Source organism: Cyprinus carpio, chromosome B13 (assembly GCF_018340385.1).
Source record: "Cyprinus carpio isolate SPL01 chromosome B13, ASM1834038v1, whole genome shotgun sequence".
Lineage (NCBI taxonomy): Eukaryota > Metazoa > Chordata > Actinopteri > Cypriniformes > Cyprinidae > Cyprinus > Cyprinus carpio.
This window is the reverse complement of record NC_056609.1, coordinates 12563976-12574114: the sequence shown is the minus strand read 5'-3', so window position 1 is coordinate 12574114 and position 10139 is coordinate 12563976. Positions and strand designations below refer to the sequence as shown.

At 35.6% G+C, this 10139-nt stretch overlaps 1 protein-coding gene across 1 annotated transcript; it reads left to right on the top strand.

Moving 5' to 3' along the window:
* The first annotated feature begins 3502 nt into the window (after positions 1-3502).
* On the top strand, positions 3503-5264 carry LOC109071498 (complement factor D-like). The gene is made up of 5 exons (XM_042736626.1): positions 3503-3652; positions 3806-3950; positions 4328-4472; positions 4602-4862; positions 4972-5264. The coding sequence occupies exons 1-5, from the start codon at positions 3601-3603 to the stop codon at positions 5119-5121; spliced, it is 753 nt and encodes a 250-aa protein (XP_042592560.1). The 5' UTR covers positions 3503-3600; the 3' UTR covers positions 5122-5264.
* The last annotated feature ends 4875 nt before the right edge of the window (positions 5265-10139 follow it).

The window sequence follows — 10139 nt, the reverse complement described above, 5'->3', positions numbered from 1 at the left end:
ATCAGACGTTTGAATGAATCGGTTGAATCTCAATGACTCACTCATTAACATTCACTTGCTGTCCCCCACTGGCGGTTTTAATTTCACATTTCGACAATTTTTTTCCCATGTTTTAAATTATTTCAAATATCAGTTTTATGTTAAAAACAAAACATTAAGCCTATTTATTAAATTCATCCATGTCCCCACTGAAATACATTTAAACTGTAGGCTAAATGCTATTTCAGATGCAGATTCCAGAAATGTTTTCTTATGTTGGAATGAAGGACTACGTACCGGATAAAGTGCTTCTTATTCTTACCCAAAAATACAAAACGGAAGAAATACTTAAAACTGAACTCAATCTTGCTACTCAAGTTGTGTATGAACATTTATATATATATATATATATATATATATATATTATATCTATATATATATGTATATATATATATATATATATATATATATTATGATATATTTGCTCCTTTTCCATGTTGCATTTACCTGTACTTTTACTTTCAATACTTAAGTACGTTTAAGATTTAAAATATACTTTTCGTACTTATGTACAATAAATATCACATACTTTAAGACATTTGCTCAAGTAATATTCTAAACGGTGACTTCAACTTCTACCCAAGTCATTTTCTGGTAGGATATCGGTACTTTTACTTGACTATGACTTGAGTACGCCACTGAAAAATGGATACATCGATACAGCAGCAGGTGGCGTCAGTGGTTGTCCTTATGAGTAAACTATTAGTAAAGCACACATGCATCGTAGCACACTTTTAAAGGGTTAGTTCATCAAAAAATGAAAATTCTGTCATTAATTACTCACTCTCATGTCGTTCCAAACCCGTACCTCCGTTCATCTTCGGAACAAAAATTAAGATATTTTTGATGCATTCTGACAGCTCTCTGACCCTCCCATAGACAGCAAGGATATTACCACAATCAACATCCAGAAACGTAGAAGGGATATCGGTAAAATAATCCATGTGACATCAGAGGTTGAACCATAATATTATGAAGCTACGAGAATACTTTTTGTTTGCAAAAAACAAGCAAAAAAATCACTTTATTCAACAATTTGTCTCCTCCGCGCCACCCTGGTGCCATTTTGGAGAATATCCACTAAACGCAAACAGCGTATGTTATTCTGTGTCAGCCGCACCACACGGATAAGTTGTTTTTTGGTCAAATCAAAGCACGAACAACGTAAAAAATGTATCCGCATGGCGCAGCTGACACAGAACAATATACGCTACCGCATATGACACAGAATACGTATGAGAGGAATGCACAGGTAAAGTAATGCAGGTTTAATGACTGGCTCGAGCAGAGGTCCACACAAGCAGGCAACAGGTAAGTAGATGTGCAGGTTTCTTTTCATTGAGGGAGATTGCAGGTTGGGTAAGGAGTCAGGTAAGTCAGAGACTTCAGGATAGTGCAACAATGTTCTTTAAAAACAGGTGATTAACAGGTGAGCAGCAATGCAAGACGGCAGGTGAGTATATTGAATGGATCAGGAACTTAATAGTAGAAATGTCCTCTTCTTCTCAAGGAAGAATCCACTGAGCTTTTGGGAAGAAGGGTATGTAGACCGCAAACTTGCATAAAGTCCAGGTAGGTGATCTGAGGTGAGAACAATGGCCTATTCCAACTTGTCCTAAGCACTGACGAGACCAGACAATCCCTGCGTCCCAATGTTCATGCTATCCATCCTAAATGTGAGATTAAAATAGGCCTAAGTGTGTCCCCAAGCGTAATAGCCTATGTTGAAAAGAGTATGCCATTCTCTGGTCTACTATTTCAGGCAGATTTTTGAAGTGTGGATCCGTGCACACTCTAATGGCTAACATTACCCACAATCCATTGCGCTCTGATGAATGATTCTGTTCAGAGCTACAAATACATATAAAAAAGTAAAAAAAAATTAAAAAAAATCACTACAACTATGGCGGATGTGCGTGACTGACAGTTAAGTAGACAGGTTTAGATAAAGGGGTTTGAGTTACTAATAATCAACATTTAACCTGTTAAAATGTTTTATTTAATGTTATCTGTGTTAGGATATTTCATCTACAACAACGTGAACTTTTATAAACATCCGTTTGGCCATTAACTTTTAAATGCATCATTATGCAAAAAAATATGAGCAGAGTTCTTTGCATGAAGACCCACGGCTAACAGATCAATGTGCTACTTCATTTCTCTTCAATACGGTAGTAAGTTAAATTAAATAAAGTGTGGAGGATGTTAACTGTGACAAGATCATTGACAGGCCAGTTTACAGTGACAGGATGTGTGTAATTATGCGACAGAGTGGACCGTTAAAGACGCAATTGTAGGAACTTATATTATGACCCAAAGCTTGCCTACTCTTCTACTACACACTCAAAAGTGTGTACTGTTTCTTCACCAAAAGAGTACATACTTTAAGGGCATAGTATAAGTAGGCACACTGGGATGAAGCAAATTTTTTGAGTGCATGTTGCTGGCTCCACTGATGAAACTAATAGCAGACAGGTGCGAACTGCCAGCGAGGATTCTGGGAAATGTAGTGTGCTGAGGTGACTGGTCTTGTGACAGGCATGATGACAGAAGCTGGTTAACTAATGAAAATTAGTAAATAAGAATGATTTCTTAAGGATCATGTGACAATGAAGACTGGATTAATGATGCTAAAAATTCAGCTTTGCCATCACAGGAATAAATTATATATTTCTAAAAATGTGTTTAAACAGTTTCTTTAAATTGATATATTTCACAATATTGCTGTTTTTCTGTATTTTAATTGAATACGTGCATAAAGAACATAAAATACATCTTTCAAAAACATTAACAAAATAATTTCAATAAATAAATTCTGTTGTGGTATGCTTAATTAGATTGACGTGGTTGCAGTTTTCGCTTTTAAAAATAAAGGTACTTTTTGGCATCTAGTTCCTTGAAAAACTTTTAATACCCATGGAATCTTTCAAATGCACAAATGGTTCTTTATACTGAAAAAATATTCTTCAGATTATTAAAATGTTCTTCACACTAAGACAAAATAGTTCTGTTCACTGAAAGTTTCTTCTATGGCACATGTGAAAATTGAAGCTGGAAGCTCAAGTGTCAGTGACCATGAAGGTTCCAGGAAACTTTGTGCATTATTTTGATTAGTACCACCAAGTACATTTCACTGGTCTAGGAAAAAACATGTAGAAGAGGGTTGAGAAATGAGGGTACCGCTCACTTCTGATTGATACGGGCATTAACCAAAAAAAATTGAAAAACACAATATCCCAAATTTCCTTCAATTTCACTCTACACTAAAATAAAATTTATTGTTGTGCCTTTACTTAGAATATAGACACAATTAAGGGAAAGGAGACATTTAGAGGAAAGGAAAAGTGAAACAGATATAGAGATGTAAAGGAAACGATAAGGAGAGGAAGATTTATGGCATATTCCTGTTTTCTATCTTGTGGTGTGGGGTTGGGAAAAGAATGCAAAGTGAACTACACCCACACACACCCTCTGTCTCTCTCTCTCTCTCCTGTTTGGGCATTATATAAAGCTCAGCCCTGGTCTTCAGTCTCAGAATTATACAGACAAAGATCATTCACTATGAATAGACTTATATTTGCCACTTTGCTGCTTTATACAGCATCTCAGACTGGTGAGTAATATTCATTATCAGTACTTGAATCTATTTATGCTACACAATATGCATTTCCGTTGAGCATTTCTACATTTAAACACTGAACAGTTATATTTTGTTTGATTAATGAGGTTTTTCTCACGTTATTACACATTATTGTGTAATGTGCAGGTGAATGCATCACAGGAGGAAATGAGGCTGTTGCACACTCTCGTCCATACATGGCTTCACTTCAGTGGAATGGAAAACATGAGTGCGGTGGCTTTCTGATCTCCAGTCAGTGGGTTATGAGTGCAGCGCACTGCTTTCAGGACGGGTATGTAACACATCGACACTAGTGATCTGTCCGTCAGCATTGCAATGCAAAGTTGAAATGATTTCAGCAGCAAATATTTCACAATTTCAGTCCTTACAATCTCAGAAAAAAGCTACCAAAAATCTGTCACTGGGGTCGTATCTTTTCAAAAGGTTTCAAAATGCGCCATTGAGGTACCTTTAAGACACAATATGCACCCTTTAGTGAATAAGGTACAAAAGTGTTCCTTTTAAACTTTTGTACCCTTTTTTCCTAAAAACCCATATTATCTAAAATTTTATAAAACATCTGGCACTTATTAAGCATTTGTTTCAGAGAAACTGTATTATATATATTTTTTTATCTATGCAAATTGATAAATGTCCTGTGTGTTGCAGGAGGACATCCGGTTTTAAAGTTGTGTTGGGTGCTCACTCACTGTCTAATGCCGAGGACACTGAACAAACCTTTGAAGCCACTGCAGTCTACAACCATCCTGATTTTAGTATTAGCAACTATGACAATGATATTGCCCTGCTCAAGGTATACACTGTGATCCAGTCATGTAGCTGAAAATCACTGAAATCTATGCATGTGTATATAAAAGAGAACAGTTTTCATCAGCAGACTGTCAGAATCATAGAATATACTGTACGCTGTTGTTTTTGACAGCTGGATAAGCCAATCACTGAGAGCGATGCAGTGAATCCAGTGAAATTCCAGCGTGAAAGTTCGTCTGACCCCAAGGAGTCTGATATTGTGGAAACGGCTGGGTGGGGCTCCTTGAACAACCTGGGAGGACGACCAGACAAACTGCAAGAGCTCAGTATCAAAGTCATGCAACAATGGCTCTGTGGCCGTGGTGACTACTATGGAACAAAGTTCACAAGCAACATGCTCTGTGCTGCAGATAGACGAAAGGACACCTGTGATGTAAGTTCACTGCAGTTATTCATAAAGCACTTCAAAATGAACATGACCACTGTTAAGACAACATCTAATACATGACCTTTCTCATTTCTGCTGTCTTTTGGTCTAATAGGGTGACTCCGGAGGTCCTCTCTTATTCAAGGGCATTGCTGTGGGTATAACTTCTAATGGAGGAAAGAAATGTGGCTCCAGCAAAAAGCCTGGACTCTACACGATCATCTCCCACTACACACAGTGGATTGACAGTACAATGACCCAGTAAAAATTTAAAAAAAAAACGTTAATCCTAGACAACTTTTTCAAGCTGCAGAATCCTTTACATAACATTTTTCTTTTTCATTGGCAATGTACATGTATTGCTATTTTCAACATTAATAAAAACTTTTCTACATATACCTAAATCTACTCACTGTTGTTTTGCTTGTTTATTTGTTCATTTTCGGATATTTTATTTTTACTAAAAGATGTCATCAACACCACTATTAAATGATTCATTGTGAGACAACACAATAGCATATGATAGACAATAGACAATAGAAATAGACAACCCAATGAAGTTAATTCTTCCAGGCCAAATATACCATTTTATGCACACACATTATATGCTTACATATTATATTATATTATATTATATTATATTATATTATATTATATCATATCATATCATATCAGATCATATCATATCATATCATATCATATCATTATTATATTATATTATATTATAATATTCTGCACGACAAGTCATTATTGATTTTCTGATCTCAAAGTTTCTAATGGGTTTAAAAGAACTCTTCAAGTTTGAAAGATGAGGAGCCAAATTATTCAAAAATCTAAAACCAAAAATGTAATTTTGAAATCGATTCCATTTACTCAGATGCATACCAAAACTGCTATTTATCAGCATTTTTAGAAATCATCTTATGAGTAAGTAAAAGACATTTTTGCAATGAGACTAGCACAAGCTGATAAGAGCAGTGATATAATAGATAAATAAAATATTTCCACATGTTCTGACAGTTAAACGGAATGATGTTATGCTTTTGTGGATTTGAGTCTAATATGTTGCAATGATAAACTGCTTACTGTGTTATGTAAGACTTTTTAGTGCTTCATTATATCTGAGTTGTGAAACACAATGTTGTTCCTATTATTTACATATGAAATGCCAGTACAATCTAACGGCTGGAGTGCTAACAAAATCTATCCACAAAACAGTATTAAATAGACCTCTCAACACACATCGGTGTTGCAATGTCTGCTATCTCTAACTTAAATAGCCCATGACAGGTCTTTTGGGAAGAGTATTTTTCAGTGTTTGTGTGTTGCAAAACCCCTATACTGTATGAGGCTGCAAGCATTTTGGATGCCAGATAATAACTCCTCAACCTGTTTATAATTAACAGTGTTCAGGAAATTTCCATTGTTTCCAGCAGGCCGTTATGGCTGTTGGCCACATATATTCTTTAGATTCAATAGATTTCTATTGTGGTTACAATGGATGACAAGGAAAACATTCTCTGTAAACTCCTGGCCAAATGCCCACCCAACATGTTCCAGTTCTTCGAGTTCAGAAAGACTTCTTGATAAATTCTTGATAATCAGCTTTTATTGAAAGGACAACAAGAAATATTACTGCATCCTCTCCAAAGCCTGCAGGACCTTTACCTCTCTTCCCTCTTTTTCTTCACACACACACACACACACACACACACACACACACACACACACAAACATACACACACACGATAAGCACCCTTATTTGCATAATAAAAAAAAAATTAAAGAAATGAAATAAATTTTACTCTCTCATGTATTTCAAGATGTAAGTGATAAGCACCCTTATTTGCAGTTTGATACATTTACCTCATTTTGTAACATATATCATACTCCTCCTGCTGGCTCTGGTTCTTGTCTTCTCTTCTTCCAGTAAGAGTAGAGATGAAGTATATCCAGTCCTCTGGAAATGGGTCCACAAGAATTGTGCTTATCTCAAGTGAACATAGAAATTAAATAGTACTTACATAATGATGCTGCACATGCCCCCCCCCCCCCCCCCCCACCCCCCTTTTTTTTGGTCAGGTTCAGCTAAAGTTGTTCTTAATAAAAATTCACAAAAAAAAACATAACATCTTTTAAAATATATTTAAACAATACAAACACAAATAAAAACATCCAAAAACCACAACACACATATTTAAAATATATTAAAACAATACATACACAAACACAAACACACTTTTTTTTTTTTTTTTTTTTTTTTTTTTTTTTTTAATACTGTAACAGAAACAAAAAAATTAGCATTATATAGAAAGCAGGTTTTGTATAAACACACACACACACCAAAGTTGAACAAAAGAAGACTGGAAAAAGCTAACAACAGGAAACTGAGGCTAAAGTTCACATGAGCTCACCAAAATTGGACAACAGAAAATTGGAAGAAGGTTGTTTTGTGTGCTGACAGTCGATTTCTGCTGTGACATTTGGATGGTGAAGTCAGAAATTAAATCAAAAACCCAAACCATGCATCAATCCTTTTAACAATGATTCAGACTGATGCATATTATATTTTTCAGGCACACTTTGGGCTACCAACTGAGCACTGTTTAAATGCCACAGCATACCTGAGTATTGTTACTGACCATGTCCATACCTTTATGACCACAGTGGACCCACAGTTCACCATCACCAAATCTCAATCCTATAGAGCACCTTTGAGATGTGGTAGAATGGGAGATTCACATCATGGATGTGCAGCCGACTGTGCGATGTTATCATGTCAGTATGAACCAAAATCTCTGAGGATCTTTTCCAGAACCTAGTTCAAGTAAGGTGTTCAACCCAGTATTTGCAAGGTTGGAATAACCAATAATTTACAGAATCTATAACACAAGGCACTATAAAAACAAATCACTCAAATATTCAAAATAAAAACTCTCAAAACAAAAACGTCAGCCAAACCAAATTCATTCAACATAACTTCATTTAACTTCTCAAAAACATGCTTTTCACAAATAATAGGTTTGCCAGATGAGGGAAGCAATGCTTTCAGCAAGTTAGCATGCACAGCTGCTGCCATGGTTGGCATTTGATTTTAGGTAACTGTGCTAGCTAGTTGTGATGCTTAGCTGGTAACAGTCTAAATCAGACAGTGAAAAGTAACAGACTTCATAAAAGGAAGTCAATTCCTCAGGGTCCAGTGCAGGAATGCTGTCCTGTGTTCCTGTTTTCTACAGCAGTCAAGTTCACTAAACATGCGTCCAAGTATACTGTTTTGTATTTCCTTTATGAGTCTGCTCAGCGACTTAGCAGGCATCTAACCCAGGCATTTCCTTTACCGATCACCTAAAGTGCCTGTGCTTGCCAGCAAAGGTGAACCTGAGTCTGCTCAGTGACTTAGCAGGCATCTAACCCAGGCATTTCCTTTACCAGGATCCTGATACGGTCTCAAGAGAGATTTAGATCACCTAAAGTGCCTGTGCTTGCCAATTAAATGTACTGTAACAATAAACTGGATAATAAAAGTTGGCCTCAAGGCTTGTGTTTGTCCGAGTGTGTCATTGTTTTTGTCTTTGGCAGGGGTTTTGTGTGTGTGTTTAATAAGGGAAGTTCAACAAACTGCCTGCCGGGTCTTTATCTTCATGTTATCGCACACAAAGCCATCTACCGCTGTTATCAGGGGGCAGAACCCAAAGAGCCATCTACCGCAGGTTCCTGTTTATTCCTATTTTTTTTTTTTGCTGGTCTCAGTCCGACCTACTCTCCCAGCCCCACAAACGATCCATAATTTCAAAAACACTTCCTGCCGTTCTTCATCTCCAACCCCCAGACAAACACAAACAAACCATAAAAACGAAAACATTAAAGGATCAAGACATTTCTTACAACTTTCTCACAGGACAGATTAGAGAGAAAAAAAGGAAAGAAAAATAAACATGGCAATAAACACAAAAAAAATAACATCCAACAAAAGCTAACATAAAAACAAACAACTACAAATACAACACACTAAAAATCAAACAACACAAAAATTGAAACAAAAAAAAAACTATAACAAATAGCCTATAGAAAATACAATAGACTGCATATTAGCCTATAAAAAAGAAACACTACAAGATACTGACATAAGCAGTATTTATAGCAGTATTTCCTAAACAAGTTTCATGTGCTTTAATTAAACCTATTTCACACCCCTTAGTGCTACGAGGAGATGGAAGGGATTATAAACACATCGGTGCCCTGGGCGAAATAAAGGGGCCGCCCCCCGATCGGTTAAACATTTCCGTTTCTTTTTTATTTCTAAATTTTACCCCAAATTATGGGTTTTAACCTATATCATACAATATCACGGCTTCTTACTAATTATAAGAAAGTACATTTTGCAACCTTTATAGGATCATGTTTAGTTTATCTATTAATGGGCCCTAGATGGGAAAAGTCGCCTCCGGGTAATATTAGTGTAATCTATTAACTAGCCTATGCATAAAACCCCTTGACTGACTTTGTATTTAACGTAAATTTAATAAAAACATTGTAAGTTACTAATTATAACACTTTATTGTACATAAAGAGAGCAAAGAATATTTGCATTACCAAAGAATATTAACTTTTGTCTAGATTTAAATGAATATCTTACTTATATCGTAGGCTACACACATCTGCACTTTGTTTATGATGAGAGAACTATAGCAACAAACCCAGTTGATCAATTTAGTTTTTGAAACATAGTGGCTGATCAACAGCAAACACAGTATTAAATGATCTATAAAATTAGGATAGATACACAAACCAAAAAACTAAATAAGTAAAATGAAAAAGTAAAAAAAAAAAATCGAAAGTTATGAAAATCATTATTAAGAACTTAAACCAATAAACACAATTAAAAATAATAACATACAAAAATTAAACATATTATAAATGCAAATCAGTGTTAAGAACTGAAACCAATCTTTACTTGAAACCTTATTGCTGTGTAAAAGTGTAAAACCTTTTTTTTTTTTTTTTAATTCTCATAAAATATTATTGAACCGAGAATATTGCTCGAGGATTGCACGAGACACTGGTCATATTTCTTCCTTCGTCCTCAGCAGCGGAGGGGGAGGCAAACGTATCATTCTTTTGTTTTGATTTTGCAATAAATGTGTTCATAAATATTTCTTATGCCAAACTGATAAATAACTGTAACAAACGATATTGATATTTCCATCAGGGGGTGGCACACTGTCTGTCCTCTAACGCTGTGCAACGCTGAAAATACCGACTCCCCCACCCTTGAGAAGATGG

What these genes read in the sequence shown, in the direction of transcription:
- LOC109071498 (XM_042736626.1), top strand. Translation starts at nt 3,601, where the DNA reads ATGAATAGACTTATATTTGCCACTTTGCTGCTTTATACAGCATCTCAG. An exon ending in GCGCACTGCTTTCAGGACGG is followed by an intron (nt 3,951 to 4,327) that starts GTATGTAACACA and finishes TGTGTGTTGCAG; the next exon opens with GAGGACATCCGGTTTTAAAG. An exon ending in ATGATATTGCCCTGCTCAAG is followed by an intron (nt 4,473 to 4,601) that starts GTATACACTGTG and finishes TGTTTTTGACAG; the next exon opens with CTGGATAAGCCAATCACTGA.